The 17582-nt window shown below is 39.5% G+C and overlaps 1 protein-coding gene across 4 annotated transcripts in view; it reads left to right on the plus strand.

Annotated features, from left to right (window-relative positions):
- The window catches only part of TENM1 (teneurin transmembrane protein 1), a 227757-nt gene that overhangs the window by 155840 nt on the left and 54335 nt on the right, over positions 1-17582 (plus strand). For all 4 annotated transcript variants that reach the window (XM_042825108.1, XM_042825109.1, XM_042825110.1 and 1 more), the window contains 4 exons: positions 2781-2900; positions 4729-4990; positions 8044-8311; positions 13568-13711. In XM_042825108.1, the coding sequence (XP_042681042.1) occupies positions 2781-2900; positions 4729-4990; positions 8044-8311; positions 13568-13711 (794 nt within the window). The remainder of the gene's footprint in view (positions 1-2780; positions 2901-4728; positions 4991-8043; positions 8312-13567; positions 13712-17582) is intronic.

Here is a 17582-nt window from a genome sequence, read left to right on the forward strand (position 1 = left end):
AGGAATTAAGCGAGATCTTCTGCAAGCCAGTGCGCTCCATTTGGAGTGTGGTCATCTGCTCTGTGAGCTGTCAGGACCCTGGGGAAGCAGGGCCAGTGGCTGCAGTGTGGGGGTGTTTTGTTACTTCCCAGAGCCCTGCAGATTCATGCTGGCCATAAAGTAACTGAAAAAGATCTTAATGCCTGCAGTAAATGCAAAAATTAGAAGTAATTCTGATCAAACGCCTAGCTGAAGATTTAGTAGGTGCTGGTAATTCAAAAAGAGGCCAAAGAGTGAAGACTCTTCAACTTGAGTGGGTAGTAAAAAGACAGTAAATAATGAGAACAAATGTGTCGACACAAAGGAAGGTTTAGAACATATGAAATCTAAAAGAGTGGAAAGACAGTTCAGTACAGATAAACGTAGAATAATGAGTTTTAGGAGTCTTTATCACATAGTGTAAATGTGTGTGGCTTGTAAAATATGATGAACGAAAAAAGGAGCAGGAAGTTGAAAGATAAGTCTCTTAATATTATTTATGAATAATGAGAAGTGAATGAATAGAGGAAAAGAACTGTGTATGAAATAATGAAGACTTTGATGAGTTGTTATCACAGAAATCTGTATGCTTGATAAAATATGAGGAAATAGTGGAGTCAGAAGATAGATCTGTGGAATGAGGATCAGTGAATGAACAAACAGGAGTACTAGAACAACATGCTGAATAATGATGACTCCTACAAGTCTCTCTTAGACCCACAAGCTTTTTAAACATGGACTGCACTAATAACAGGATTGGAAAGTGAGAGATAAGTCTGTCGATGTCAGAAATGCGAGAAAACAATTGGAACCAGTAGATACTATTCTAATACATCAGAGAGTAATTGAGCCTGGCTTTTCTTCTTCAGTGAGTCTTGAGTGTCTGTTGAAACACACAAGAATTTGATTGCCTTCAGTGGAGCAGCGGACTTTGCCCACAGCTCAAACCACAACCAACTTAGTTAAATGTAGGGAGCAGAAAGGTGCGTACTGACATTAGTGCAGCATTTCCCATTCCTCTGAGAACTCTCATCTACTTTGCTTATAATTAGTATCTTTCTGTGTCCTGGGAGCATGGAATTCTTACTAACAGCTATGGTGAATAGCATACAGAAAAAGAGGTTGTTTTTTACCAGTTGCATTTTCTCAGGTCACAGTCAACTCAATTTGATGATATCATAGCGGTAAATTATTGTTCTGTCGAGTGGCTTTGGATCTTAGGAAACAAGTCCAGATTTTCAGAAATTTATGGTCTCTAATTCACATATATGATTTCACTGGATCCTGATCAATTAGTCTCTCAAGGGATATTTCTTAAGTTTATATACAGACTCTTAAATAATTCCCACTTAAGGCCCCATGTTTTCCCTTTCGGTTACATATTCACACCACAAAGTTGGTGTGTTCCTATTGGGGTCTGCTGCAAACTTTCAACTTGAAAGGGAAACATTACAATGTCTAAATTTATGCTTATTGGTTATAATAAATAATACCAGTTGTCTTTATAGACATCCTAATGTTTTTGACCCTACGTGTCTTAACGTTATCCAATTACTTCTGCCTACACTGTTCAGTTCATTGTGTGAAAGCATATTTCCAGGAAATTTGTGTAGTTGTGTCATTAGATCCTAAAGCCTGGATCCTTGCAGCCAGCAGAGCTGTGCTAATGTAGAATACCTGAGGGCACGGGGCAAAATGCTGAAAGGTATTTCAGTGGAATATAGATGTGTAAGAAAATCTCACCAGGTCTTAATTTGCACAGTGAGAATATTTCATATGTTATTCTTCATCCTTGATGGTGTTTTTCTCCTTTATTCTTTAGTCTTCAAATTTATAAAAGGCCAAAGCTAGGAGAGCATTCTAACGTGAAAGTAACAGTCTTAAAAGACAACAGTACAAATTTAGCGTGGACAGAAGGAAAAAATTGTCATGAGTAAAGCACTCATACAGAAGGATTGGAGTGAGTTATCTGGTGAGGATATAGACAAGCATCTGTCTGGAGTAATGTAGGCATAGTTAATCTTACCTGAGGCAAAGGAACAGACAAGATTAAGTCTTGTATTTCCTTTCAGCTTTCATTTTGTATGATTTTGTCAGCCTATATTTGGACCCACTTATGATTTCACTTTCCTACCTGTTGATTTTGGTGCATTCTGTCATGCTGCCATATTCCATCCTCTTTAGCGGAATGGAAAGATTTTTATGCTGGAAAATGGCAACAAGTTCAAACATGCACTACAGGGAATTTCAGAGGGCATAACCTGTTCAGGTGCTCTTTAGATTTACCAATGTAACTTTCTGAGGTTGAAGTATGATCATGTGTCTCACTGCTGCCTTACCGCATTAGTTCAGCTTTTTTTTTTCTAACAGGCAGCAACGCCCTGTTCTTAGCAGCAGAGAAAGAGGTTTCATTCTCCCCTTTCACAAATCATCACCACTGGAGCTGCAGCAAACTAAATCAGTGAAACATTTGCATTGATATTCAATGGCAGAACAAATGGTGTCCTGAAATGTAGACAGAAAGGGAAATGCATTCCTGATACACTAACGATTCATAGGGCAACCTGTGCGACTTCTTCATTGTAATGTTTTGTCAAATCGATCTTTTGGGCTTGTTTGAATTTTCATTCAAAATCAAGTCATGATGACATTACAGCAATTCTCCCTGCTTGGGGCAGAAGCGTAGCTCAGTTTCCAAGGTCAGTACCCTTCTCACTGTCCTGATGAGTCTGACGTTGTTGCCTCTATGCTTTTTCTTGCAGACGTGCATGTGTCATTCGTGGCCAGGTGGTAGCAATAGATGGAACTCCTTTGGTTGGTGTGAATGTCAGCTTTCTACACCACAATGAGTATGGATATACCATCAGTCGACAAGATGGAAGGTGAGATTTTTATGTACAGTCCAGATTATTATTTTTTTTTAGTTTGGATCTATCTACCTCTGCCCCTTCATGTGCAATATTCTCATAAGATTCACTCGTCAAAGTGTGGACTCAGGATGCCATCTGATTCTGCTTTGGTAGCATACCTGTTAGAGCTACCTGTGGTAAAGAGGCAAAGAAGAAAGGGAAAAAAAAAAAAAAAAAAAAAAAAAAAAAAAACCTGAACAGAAACAAGATTAGTGACATTCAAACACGTGGAGTCAAAATCTGACAATAATGCTGCACCAGCACATCCCTGACATTTGAAAATGTTCAGTAGTCAGGCTTTCCAGACTTTCCAGAGAATTCTCTGTCTTCCCTCTTTTTTCTGTCTCCTGTTGTAAATCTGGGAAGTAGTTTATTGAAGTGTCAATGAAGTTAACTCCTTTAGCTGATCATCTAAGCCATGCGAGTAAAACTGGGGACGGAATCTTCACAGAGACAGAACTGTCACGCCGTTGCTCTGCATCCTGTCCAGCATTCCATCCCTTCCCTGACCTAATCGACTGAGCTTAGTTCTCAAAGACAGATGAGTTCCTATATATTCTACATTGCCCTGCAGGGATGGTCACCTATTTGCAGTAGGATCATGATGTACTCTTAAACTTCAGATGTATTAAGCTTCTACTGGCTTCATCTTTCTTGGCTGTGTTACGAAAGACAAGAAGCCAGAAGCTCTCTTCCTGCAAGGGAAGAGTGTAATTTGTCACTTTTTTGTTTTTTTGTTTGTCACTTTATCACCATAAGGAGCATGCATATTTATTTTACTTTACTTTCTTGACTTTCACACTATTGAAAGTTGGTAATTACCATTTCTTATTTACGCTAGTCTGGATAAAATTGTTGCATGGAAATATGCTACCTGTATTTTGCTGTGAATGTAATCGGTGTCATTTGAGAAATGTGATGAGATATGCATAATTAAGCCTGACTTCTTATCACAGTTTGTTACCATCAAAAGTCTCAGAAATAGATGCATTCAGTAACACAGGCAGTGAAGTATCTATTTACATATTGTCTTCTGTTGCTTGAATGTGGATGTCAGAAACTCAGAAAATTAACACTTTGTATCTTGCCTCCTATGTCCCACTGCTTTGAAGCCTAGATATTCCAAAGGTGCTTCAATGTAACTTTCAGAAGTTCACCTGCCTTATTTACAAGAGCTGATTCATTGCTGGTTCAAATAATCCACAATTTTCCCAAAATCATATCCTGCACAGAGGGGTCTCTTATTCAGTATACTCTCCTGCAACTTTCAGAAAATGGAAAAGGGATGTGTTAAGAAAAGGCCTACCAGACTGTTGGGCTTCTTATTCTGCAGACCATACCCGCGCAGATTATAAGTGTCCCTTTCCTGAGCTAGGGATTTCTTTTTCTATAATCCAAATCAACTAGGTCCAGATTCTTGTTACAGGTGACTTGTTATTATCAATTCTAGTTGATAAGTTGTTGATGGCCCTATATGTGCCAGGGGGTTGGAGATTCATGATCCTTGAGGTCCCCTTCCAACCCTGGCCATTCTGTGATTCTGTGATAAATAGAGGGGAGAGGGACAGAAGTGCAGTGAAACACTGTACCTCGCTATTGATGCCTATAGAAAGGATCTGTGGAGAGGTGAAGCTTCTTTATGAATACTGTGGTAACATCAGGAAGATACACTGGAATGATTTTACCTGGTAAATTAAGGACCATAATGAGCAATATAAAGTTTTTTTGTTTGTGATGCGCTGAAAGTTCTGGTAATGTAATGTTAATACAAGAATTAAGAATTTTGTTTTGTCTTTTCCAGTTTCGACCTTGTGGCTGTGGGAGGCATCTCTGTCACCCTGGTTTTTGACAGATCTCCTTTCATATCTGAAAAAAGGACACTTTGGTTGCCTTGGAATAGATTTGTCATTGTAGACAAAGTTGTAATGCAAAGAGCAGAATCAGATATACCATCTTGTGACGTCAGTAGTTTCATCAGTCCAAATCCTATTGTACTCCCTTCACCTCTGACAGCATTTGGAGGCTCCTGTCCAGAAAGAGGAACTGTTATTCCAGAGCTACAGGTAATGAAAATACTTTTAAGTTAACATTTTTAAAAATGGGTTTGGTTGCTGAACAAGTTCTAGAAAATGTTAAAAATTACCATTCCTCATCTTCGTTAATGTAACCTACACAATTATTTGGTGGTAGTGACATGGAAACATTCCCCTTTGGCTGTTCTGCAAATAGCAGTGAATTTTGACACTGAAAGCCAAACAAGTCCATGCTTGTTAAACTCGGTCACCCAATTACTCCTATCAGTGAAGGATCATCTTACAATTTTATCAAACATTTCTACTGAAGGCTTACATTTTTCTGATCAGTGCACATTAACAGAAGAGCACATAGACCTCAGATCTACACAAGTTTAAAAAAAAAAGTTAAAAGAAGGGTTTCACTCAAGTCAGTCATTAAAATTGAATTCAGAAGTTGCAGTTTCAGACTTTAAAACCAATTTGTAGATGTGGAGTATGGTGAGTGTTCTCTGCACATATTCTGCTTTAATTTCTTCTGCTGTGAAAACACTGCTACCAAGTAGGGAGCAATGAAAGCAATGAACCGTTGTGATGTTACTCATCACAGTGAGGTTAGCGTAGATCTCTTCAGTACTGTTACACAAGATGCTTTTCTCCTTCTTCACATTTTGTTAATATTTTAAAATACTTTATTCCTTCGTTCAAAATAGAAGGAGGAGAGGGGAAGTCTTGTCATGATTTATTATTGAAATCCCTATTTATTTATAGAAATGCACAAAACCATTTCTAAGTTACAAATGAACAGTACAACATCACCAGACATCAATGTGAGACATTCCACAGAGTTCCTTAAAGACAAGGGATTTTTCATCTGTTCACATCTTCTTTACAATGGCTTCTCCAGCGATATGTTAGCTGCTTTTCTTTTCTATTATTCTTTTCAACATAGAGCACTTTTAATATGATCTTTTGGATTGTTTATATTTAAATATCTTTTATTCTCGAGTCTCTTTTATGTGTTTAGTACCACTTTGTATTAATCTTGCCTTTAACTGCTCTTAATAAAGGTGATGTATGTAGAATGCCCCACGAGATACAGCAACACCAGTTTTAGGTCACGTCAAACTAAACCCCACTATTAGTGTATGTTGTTTCCACGGAATTCAAGCAGTAAGATCAGAAACAGATCTTGGTTCAGCCAGCTGGTGACCATCGTCAAAAAACACATGAAGTGAAGTAATGAACTGAGAAGAACTAAGAAATTAATAACTGATGTGCACCAGTAAGAAAAAATGGGTTACATTACTCCACACGAGGTCTTCCTGGTTGTTTCTTAAAAAAAAAAAAACAACAATGAGGTCCATAAAGATGCAGTCTGCTCAGAGGGAACTCGGCCCCTGTTTATTTTTCAGCATTGGAGGGTCATTAGTGTGTCAACTTGTACAGTACTGGGGAAAGAGCAAAAAATAACCCAGAATAATGGGAGAATGAAGTAGATTAGCATGTATCAATGCATGAATATTTCTTCCTGCTTTTCTATTAAAAATAAGAAGATGTCAGATGTATGACAGAGGGGGCAGCTGGGATGTCAGCAGGAAAGAAGGGGAACACTGTAAATCGGGAACAGCAAAGGGAGCAGGATTTCCCTGGCAACACTGCGTTTCATATGTTGAAAGGACAAGTGCTGGCAGGCCTCCAGCTGTACTGCAGCAATGCTGTGGCAGTGACACTGTTGCAGTACATAAATAAGGATGTTGTGAGAGTGAGGGAATTTATTGTTAAACAACAAAGATGGGAAAATGGGAATATAAACAAAACAGTTTGTATTTTTTCTGAACTCAGCTAATTTAAGATTGTGAGAGACTGGCTTGTTACTGAAATTCACTCAAATCACTGACCTTTTTAAGGTTTTCAGTGTTAAGGTTTTCAGTGGCTTTGGAGCGACTGTGCTGGCATTCTTCAGGAAGCTAGCTGTTCCCCTCTCTTGCCTGTTCCCCATCTCAGCCATTCCTACAAGAGCTCCTTTCTCTCAGTAGATCACAAGAGCTAAATCCCTTGTTGTAGCTCAGAGGCCTGTGCCATTCAGAAGGTCGAGGCCAAGCTTCTCCATTTCCCACGCAAGCTCACTGTCTTTGCAGTCCCTCTCGCAGCAGCTGGGAAGTTGATACCACTCCACATGGGCAGAGCCACGCCAGCTCTGATCCCAGTGATTCAGACGGCGGCAATGACAGCAGTGCTGTGGGATGTGAACTCTGTTGCACACCATGGGGACTGACTCACCTGTTAGCGAGATGACGGATGCCCTGACTGTTTCATCTTCACTGCTCTGTGTCCCCAGTTAGCTTGTTAGGTTTCTGATGCCCTGCCTTCTAACACCATGCCCCCTCTTGCTGGAGTTTAGCCCTAGTGCAAGCACTGCTGCACAGAAGCTGGTTTGTCAGGAAAGTTTTTCTAATTTCTTTGCTCTCCCAACCTTGGAGTTATTGCCTCCAAAACAGAATAGTGTCTTCAAATCATGATGTAATGTGTGAAGTGTGTGCATATTAAAATAAAATAATAATTAAAAAAAACCACTCATCGAGTATCCCAAATAATAAAGCGTAGGTAAAGCTATAACAGTCATCCAGATCATTATGAACTGTAGTGCTTATTACAGGGAGCTAGCACTTGCTCCTCAGTAGGTAAACATGAAGAATTATAGGAAGAGGTTCTTTATCAAAATAGATGGACCACTGTCCAGTAAATTTTCAGTGTTGGAGAGAGTTGGAGAGACTTCATCCCTGGAGGTGTTCAAGACAGGTTGGATGGGGCCCTGGGCAACCTGGTCTAGTACCAGATCTGGAGGTTGGTGGCCTTGCCTGTGGCAGGGTGGTTGGAACTTCATGATTTTTGGGGTGCTTTCCAACCCAAGCCATTCCATGATTCTGTGATTCTATACTGCATTGCTCAGAGCAACACAGAAGTGATCACTATTGTGATCACATCATGACTGTGAATTGTAAAGTAGCCTTCTGTTGTCGTTGCAGATAAATAAATTGTGCATTTTCCATAGCCATAGATACAAGGATGTTTTATGTCTTTTTCTTTTTGTTTTCCCCAAGGTGGTCCAGGAGGAGATCCCAATTCCTTCCAGTTTTGTGAAGCTGAGTTATCTCAGCAGTCGAACGCCGGGGTACAAAACTTTGCTGCGCGTTATTCTGACGCACACAACGATCCCTTCTGGAATGACAAAAGTACATCTGATCATTGCTGTTGAGGGACGCCTGCTTCAGAAATGGTTTCCTGCTGCAGCCAATTTGGTCTACACATTTGCCTGGAATAAGACAGATATATATGGACAGAAGGTTTCTGGTCTGGCAGAAGCTATGGGTATGTAGAATCACTTTGGTATAAGCAAAAGCTCTAACATGAGTGAAGCCTAGAAAGTACAGCTTATACATTTTGTAGCCACGCTTACATTTTATTTTTTTTTTTTAATCAAATGCCTCTTTGGCTAAAATGACTTGTAGTTTCCTAGGAATATTTATTTTCTTGTTCCTCCAATGTCATCTTTCTAATTTAATCAATTTGAAAATCCCCTTTTCCCTCTGAGAATGGCTATGTACTAACAGCATTATATTTAGCTGTCTTTGTTTTTGAATGTTACTTTGAATATGACCTTTGGTGTGTCATTTTTTCTCTCATTTTTTGGCTGTGACATTTAAAATGTCATTTCCACTTAGGGTTTACAAAACTCTAACTTTCAGGCATTTTTTTTTTCTACATTTCATGTCTCTAACAGTTACAACTTCTTGATTTGTTGTTTGAAGGTATTTATAAGAAAATGATCACATTAAAAAGGCTTTCTTTACCAAGCAGATATGTTGAAAACTGCAACAGGAAAGGTGTCTGCGAAAGTGCTGTTTGTTTATCCAACATTCTTTGTTATGGTTTTCATTATTTGATTCCTCTTGCTGTTTCTTCTAATTGATTCTGGGATTCTGTTTCTTAATGGACTAATCCTACATATCCGAATACCTATTTCTGTCAAGATTATTTGTTTTATCAGCAAAGCTTAGAGCTGTGAATGAGTCCTATTCACTTTTTTAGTAGTTCTGGTTTGCTTTTTAAGTTGAGGGATAATAGCAAGAGGCATTGGCAGGAACAGGCTATAAAACAAGTATAGCAAGGGCTCCATGAAGCCATCCATCCTCACAAGGAGTGTGCCTCATTCTAGAGAGTAAAGTGCTAATCTGGGCAGCAGCCAGAAGCTTCGTTTAGGACCTGTCGTGTTGTCTGTGGCACGTTGACCCATGTAAAGCCAAGAGGTGCCATCCAGGCTGCACTATCCCCAGCAGCTCCCAGCACATCTCATACCTGACTCTCTTATCACATGCTCCCAGGCAGGCTGCAAAGCAGCTGTGTGGATAGGAGATGGGAGAAAGGAGGACGATAGCACTTCCATTTTTGCTTGGAGAATGGTGCAGACGTAGCTGTTGGTGCCATAAAGGATTATGTTAGAAACAAAAATACTGAGTATGACTTTATATCATGAGGTGTACATGGGAATATATCAGAAAACAAGGAGCTTATTCTAGGACAGCAATCCCACAGCCTATTTAAGCTGATAGAAGTGCAGGCTGCTGCCAGAAGGAACGTTCCCATGGTCCTTCCATCTCCCCTGAGCCACCACTCACATATATTTGATCATGAAATGAGCCAGATCGGGAACAAATTCAGCTGAAAACTGAAGCTACCAGAAAATAATTGACAAATTTTCAGCTTCATTAGCTTTCTGATCTGCTATGAATGCTAGTGCTGAAACACAGGTCTTCTCATTTCAGCTGAAGCTCACACATTACAATTGGCCTAAAGCAATCAAAGCTCCATCCTTAGCACAAGGCATCCTGAGCTGCTGCATTATCCCATCTGCCTCTGATCTACCACATCTGGCTCAAACCTGCAGAAGGGTGAACTGCTTTACTAAGGGAACAGTCAGGTGCTGGCACTAACACGGGAGAGCTCTCTGAACCTCTGGGTTGGCATGTGGCAGGGAGCAGGAGCATCCTTTGTAGCTCATCTCATGAAACTCCACTACTAGAGGCCAAATCTCATCTCAGTCCATACTGACAGATTCCTGCTAGTGTTTTGGAGTGAGAGAAGTTGTTAAATGGATTGTTGCTTTCACATATAAATTTCTACTAGTCCATAAATAAAGCAAAATTCCAGCATGCCCTTTGGCATTCCCACTGGTAATCAGGCAGGAGCAGAAGGGTGGCGAGGGCCTTTCTTTGGACTGTTTACATGTGCCCTGTACCAAGGCTCTGTCAGTGCATGTTAACACTAACCTTCTGGAGATGGAAATGTTCAGTATGCCAATTCCCTCCACATCATTCAAGAACCTTATTATGATCAAGTCCAGTACATGCCTGGATGTTTGGAAATCAAATACGTAACGTCTTATGAAATGATGCTGTGGTTACATGTTCTCAAATTAGAAATAGATGAGTCTTATGTTTAAATATGAATAAGGCTTGCAAAATGGTGCAGGAGAGCAACTTCTTAATCATTTAATTGTGACGTAATTTTATTTTCTTTTGCTTACTTTAGTCATGCTTCTTGCAAGATAGGATCAAAAATCTTTAAGAGAACTGTTAGCATGCTTGTTAGATTGTAATAAAGTTTTAATACGACACACCGTAGTATTCAGGGGCCTTTATCTGCATCTGTTATTGTAAATTTTGTCAAAATAATTTTCTCTGCCAGTGTATTACCAATATTTAATAATGCATTCTGTTCAGATTTTATTTTAATTAAATTAAATTGCAGCAGGTTGAAGTCCTGTAACTCAGGAATATAACCATCTGCATTTGGTTTTATAACTACCATAAACATTTTTATTCTTCTTTGAGGTCGCTGACAGAAATTATCATGGAATTGTTTACAGGAAAGATGGCTTTGAGTACATTTCACCACAAAAATAGTTTTGTTTAAATTTGTTTCCAAAATGTTAGTTGGTATTTCTCTGTTCCAGAAGTCTTTTTAACGAGAGACCACTTGCTTTTCTCCAAGTAGCAGCAAGGCTGATAAAATAGGATGTGTTCTTTTTGTTCGAAGTAAAAAAAATATCATGTGAATGTTAACACCAGCCCTCCATGGTATAGTTTGCATGCTGCTGTAATTCAGCATAGGAAAAGGCAAGATTTCCAGAGAAACATCAGTAAATCCTTCAATTTGGTCAATCTTACACTGCGTCCCCTAGAACAGGGACAAGCGATGTGCTACGTCTTACACTCCTGGATGCAAATGTAAACTCTCAAGCAGATTAGTCCGAGGTTCCTCAGTTTATTGTTCTACTTGTTGCTTCTGTTGAGTTACATTCATTGTTCAAAGTAAGACGCTGATAAGTACAAATACTTCAGGAGAGGTTGAAGTAGAGGTTGCTGTTGTGCTTAATCATATCGTATGTTTTTATACCTTTATTTTGGAACAGTAGCAGCAGCCCTGAAGCTGTGATATGCTGGGGCTAACAAATTATTCTTGATTCTCCTAAATAATTGTGTGAAAATAATAGATTTTTGGTTCAGGTGATTTCAGTAAATCTTTTGAAATCCATTTTAAGGCTGCAACTGCTCTTGCTGGCTGTTAGTGTCCAAAAAGATAGCTACTGCAATTCTTCTCCTTCTTGCAGTGAAATCTCAGTCACCTCATAAAAGAGTTATAAATGAAGTTGGCCAGAAAATAACGCTCCACAATGAGGTTAAAATTGAGATTGTCATTTCATTTACAAAAGCCACAGCGTTTTTCAAACGCTGCCAGACACAAATACTTTTCAAGCCCAGCCACTTGATTGCCTTTGTAATTTTTATGCTTCACCTTGATTATTTTACATGCAAAACAGTTGATCGGAAATTTTAATGTATGAACATTTAATGTATGGAACATCCATTTAGATGGCTTGGGACGTCCTACATTAAGATCATCCCATTATTTCTTTTTGGAGCATAAGCTGTCTGAAAAATTCTTAGCGTATGCATAGAAACACTTATGTAGACACACCGAGTGAGTGCATGTCTGAGTGTTGCTGATGGAAAGGGACAAAAAGGCAGCTACACACTGCCTGTGAGCAGGGAAACTTTTAAAAAGGGAATGATAGCCTCTAGAGGGTGCTTGACAGCTCAGAAACATCAGATGTAAGGGGGGAATAGCAGGTGCACTTTTAGTGTTAGCTACAGTGATGTTAAGTGTGCCACTGTGGATCCATTGGCACAGATTCTCAGATGGTATGGATTGTTATGCCTCCCTTGACCTAAATATCAGCGTGGTACCTCACAGCAGCTGAAACTCTGTCCTGTGGGGGTCTGTAATGATTCACTTAGCTAGGCTGAGTGACTCTGTCTTATAGGTCTTCCCTTTTCTCAACTATACACGTCTGACCCAGGATTGGATGTGTTAAGTGCCTGAATGGGGCGAAGATGCTAACATGTAGGTGACAAGTGTGAGGTTGCTTCATAGGAAAAATCTACCCTTTATCTTCCCCCTGGATTAACACCTAGAAAATAGTGTGTTTGGCTACTGAACCTTTAAGCTCATCCCAGCACAGGGGGTCAGTAGCCATTCTGGAAGAAGCTCCGTACACACAGCTGGGCACGCAGACATGGACTCACCTAGAAAGAGTGCTGGTTTTAGTCACAAGAGCTCCTGGAGCTCAAAAATGGGAGAATACTGAAACCTGTAGTTTTAAACATCAGCAGTACTTAAGGAGATGTGAATTTTCCAAGCCAGAGTTTAGCTGCAAAACCAGGTTCTTTCTGCTAAAATAACAAAGCAGCTCTGGCAAGTGAAATTGTAAGGAACGGCTTTCCGCTTCCCATAAAACATTTATCTTACAAACAAAAATGCTCCCTGCTAATCAAAATGTTGTGATTGAATCCGATAATGGAATTTTGATGGTATTATAACTATGCATGGTTCAAGCAAAATGTACCTAGAGCTGCTAGATAGAAAAAGTGAGAAGACTGAAAATGTCAGAAAACTGTGTTTTTTGAACTACATTTTATTTCATATTAAAATATATTTGAAGACATTTTTATTTTGGAAAGGCTAAAATATGTCAATATTTCCTACCAAGCATCTAGGATTTGTTGTCAGCATAGCATAATTTTCTGTTTGGAGGTCCATTTCTGTCTAACTGCAGTCCTTAGAGCAAGGTTAGGTTAAAGAATGTTGCATTTCAAAAAAAATCTAATTTATGAGAATTTGGTACCAGTGTTCTCGCACCCAGCAAACACACAAACAAGCAAAACCCCTTCATTGAGTTTTAATGTGGATTTTGTTTTTCTCCTTTGGCTACTGCTCAGATAATTAGCAGAAACACTAGTTGAAAAGATTGATGTTCTTAAGACAACTATAACTGATAATAGAAACACTTCTCTTCTTTGAAGTGGTACTAACCATAGCTGTTGTAAGGTACGAATCTCTGAAACTCTTTAAAAAAAATACTACTCAACAATAGCAGTCAAGCAGAGGTAAATCCGTGCTATCGTTACTTGACAGGTGAATATCAAAACCTGTAAAGAAAAATTACATAGTAGTTCACAGAGGAAGAAAAAATAGACTGATAGATCTTTAATTATTTGTTTGCAGTGTCGGTGGGATATGAATATGAGACATGTCCTGATTTTATTCTGTGGGAGAAAAGAACAGTAATCCTTCAAGGCTTTGAAATGGATGCTTCAAATCTGGGAGGCTGGTCCATAAACAAACACCATGTATTAAATCCACAAAGTGGTAAGTCGTTCCTTTATTAACTGGCCATGCAGAAGAAGAAAACAAATTCTAAAGGAATTAATTGTTCAGATATTCAGTGTTACTGTTCCTACTACTTAATCTCCTTTCTTTGATTGTGCATCCTCCTTTCTTGAGAAATGAACTGTAAATGCCATCTGAAAGGATATTTTAAATGTTCTGGCTCCCAGGTATTAAACGCTAATAATCTCTAACTGGTGATCACAACAACGTTTTGTCATTTGCATGGGAAAAGGGCACGCTCATTTAGGCTCATTTTCACACCGTTGGTAAGGAAGTATTACATTTTAGGTGAGTTTGTGTATGTTATATTCTCAGTCAAGTCTGTAATTCATCCGACGACCAACCTTGATTAGCGGTATCTCTGGTGCCAACAGACATAGAGGGAGACAGAGCAGGTGTGGAATCAGAACTTTTGAATGATGAGTGGCCAGTCCAATGTGCAGAGGCTTTTGTGGTTGCCCTCTTTGTGAAGAAGCACGGTAGATTACTCTTCAGGACAAGCAATCCAGCACCTTTTAAAGCACTAGAAAAATCCTGATGTCATGCTGTTCCTTTTGTTGTGCTGTTAACGCTCCATGGAGATTCTTCAAGCATGGAGATTTTTCAAGCATGGAGACTTGAATCTATCTTATCATTCCTTTTATTTTATTCCTGCTTCTTTGCTTTTTTTTTTTTTTTTTCTTTTTTTACCCTCAATATCTGTAATCAAGAATTAAATTATCAAAACAATAATTTAATACAAGTTATGCCAACCAGAAAAAATACGATTTTGCAGGTAAACTGGTATCTCGCTTTCCTTGGGAGACTTGGGCTCAGATTTCAGCTCATAGGAACCAACATAGTGCTGGATTCAGTCAATTTATCTCAATTTGCTCCAACTGGGAGTTTTTCCACTGAAATCTATTTCCATCTGCAAACTTCTATAATGAAGATTCATGCACAGATGTATGGCTGTCAGGATTTTACAAGTTCTGTTGTTGAATGCGCAACTAGAGTATAAATATTCCAAATACAAAAGGTCAAATTTAGTTTGTAAATTATTTGGATTTCTGTTTTGATTTAAAATAGTTTGACATTTTAAGCAGCAGTTCTTTCATACCCTGTGTTATTGGTTTGTATAGATTGTCTCTTTTAAATGCCAGCTATTGACATTTAACACAAAGAGAAATCTGACCTTAGTCAGCTCAGCCCCCAACTGTGTGCCCTATAGTCTCCTCCTTAGTGCCAATTTACCACTTGCATAGTTTAATTTCAAGACTAAATTGCTGGCGCTAACTCCAGTTTATATGGCTGTCTGCTAACTGCGGTGCTTCCTGCTGTAATTCACCCCTGTAGTCGCTAAGTTTTCAGATTTTGTAAAAAATACAATTATAATGCAAGCAGTGCTAAACCACTCCTGACCATGGGATATACTGTGATGAATTGCTTGCTGGCCCCATCCCAGCTGTGTGACACAGGAAGCACCAGAGAGCAGCGACCTGTCAGTCACAGCACCTCCTCTGAAATCATACAGGCTGTGCACACTTCCCCAGCTTCCCATAGCTGCTCCTCTTCCTCACGTGTTCCTGCGGCACTGGCCATGAAGGGGGCTGACATCAGAGGGAAAGCATTGGACGTCTTCATCTGCAGCTACTGAGACACATCTGGCAGGGTGTAAGCACTTGTGTGCAGTCGTGAGGAGCATGGAGCTCAGCCACGGCTCAGCTCTGTCATTGAGCATTCCTCTTCATTGTAGTAGGCTTTGTCCGTGGCTTATATATGTATGTAGGAACTGGAAAATTAGAACAGAAAAAAAAGATTTTTGTATCATAGCTAGTACACTCCTAACAGCAGTTTGTAGGCTCCTACTGAAGCGACAAAACTAAATAGTCAACTGCATTACTCAGAAGGTTAAAAATAACAGTTCTGATCTTGAAACTAGCAGACAGCTCTTCCATTTCAGATATGTAAACTGTACTTATAATAAGGACAAGATTCAGACTCAGAACTGTACAGTTCAGACCTATCTCCATACCACCAGGAGTGAAATAGAAAGCATGAGGAGCCTTCTCAAGTATGAAGATACTGAGAATTCCATTTGTAATTAAAGCATCCTTCTGTACATATGGAGAGCTACACTTCTGAGTAGCATGAAATTTATCCTGTTTTGAAACACTGTCACTGGATTAATTTACAGAAATGACACTGAATATCTTTCTAAAAATTCCCTACTGGAAATTGCAGTTTTGTCTTCAGACTAAACCCGTTTTGCTTAGTGAGTTAACTGGTCCTAAAGAGCTTACGTTTAAGTTCAGCCTTGCTTCCAGCAGATCTGCTGCTGTTCATACTTAGAGAAAGGTAGCTGTGCTTCCCTCACACTCACAGATCTATTCCTTTCAGAGATGTTACAAAATAAATCAAGTAGAATAGAGTAGTTGTGGAAACAAATAGATGCAATTATATAGGGTTGCACTTCATAGCACAGCCTAAGCTTTGGAGGGACAAGTAGTGACATGCAGAAACCATACCAATTAAAAACTGTGTTCTAGTGCCAATGTAAGTATCTTAAAAAGAAAGGAAAATATCTGATTCCTGCAGTGTAGATATGAGAAATATGTATTCCAATGTGTGGCTCTCTCAGGCGCAAGCTTTTTAAATGTGAGCATTTTTGCATCACATTGAGGATCACATCCTCACCTCAGCCATCGTGAACTCTTATTCTCCCACTTTTCTTCCCTCTGGTGCAGATGTTTGGTCATTTACAATTCATGACGTGACCTAAGTTTGATGTTTAAACATGAAGGCATTGGTCAGTTTGGAAGATCTTCAGGGCATTTCTCATAATCCAGAAGAGAACACATACTATAAATAGTGGTTCCTCTAGAGGGTCCTTGTAGAGGCACAGCTATCTCATGAATAGAAATAAATGTGCTATTAACCGATTTTTCGGAGTATTCTTTGAATTAGAATTTTCTTCTGATGGGCAGGTGTATTGATTTACTTTTGAGGGGACTTTGTGCTTTACGGTAATTCTAGCCCCGGCACGGCACAGCACTGGCTAAAATTAAAGCAGCAACTCAGGAGCCTGAAATTAAGCACACGTTTACATGTATTGACAGTGAAACATTCCCGAGAGCCCTAATTATTTACTGGAATTTGTGTGAGCCAGTTGAACGATTACCTTTATATTGTTAATTTCAGACAAAGGGCAGCATCTTCATTTAGCACTATTTCTGTCCAGTGCATAAGGGAGGGTATTGCCATTAGTTTTGCTGGCGTATTGCCGAGATACCTTTTTTGTTTTTCTTTTAGCCAGCATTCAAATAAACACGTGCATTCTGTCCTTTACTGTTCTGAATCACAGAATCACAGAATCACAGAATCACAGAATCACAGAATCATCTGGGTTGGAAGGGACCTCAAGGATCATGTAGTTCCAACCCCCCTGCCTAGCAGGGCCACCAAACACACACAATCAGATCAGGTTGCCCAGGACCCCGTCCAACCTGGCCTTGAACACGTCCAAGGACGGGGCATCCACAACCTCCCTGGGCAGCCCGTTCCAGGGCCTAACCACTCTCCTTGTAAAGAACTTCCCCCTAACATCCAACCTCAATCTTCCCTCCTTCAACTTGGATCCATTTCCCCTAGTCCTGCTACTGTCAGCCCTTTTGAAGAGTTTACTCCCTTCCTGGGTGTAGGTTCCCTTCAGGTATTGATAGGCTGCAATGAGGTCACCCCGCAGCCATGAATGTTACTGTATTTTAATAGAATGCTTTTCAAAACAGCAATGGCAACACTCAGTAAATTTTAATTGGACTTAACTGCATGCTGTAGAAGAATTTAAGAAAAGCAGGCAGAGGCAGCACAC

This window comes from Centrocercus urophasianus, unplaced genomic scaffold, assembly GCF_019232065.1.
Source record: "Centrocercus urophasianus isolate 14NV4802_14NV808 unplaced genomic scaffold, USGS_Curo_1.0 seq_24, whole genome shotgun sequence".
NCBI classification, from domain to species: domain Eukaryota; kingdom Metazoa; phylum Chordata; class Aves; order Galliformes; family Phasianidae; genus Centrocercus; species Centrocercus urophasianus.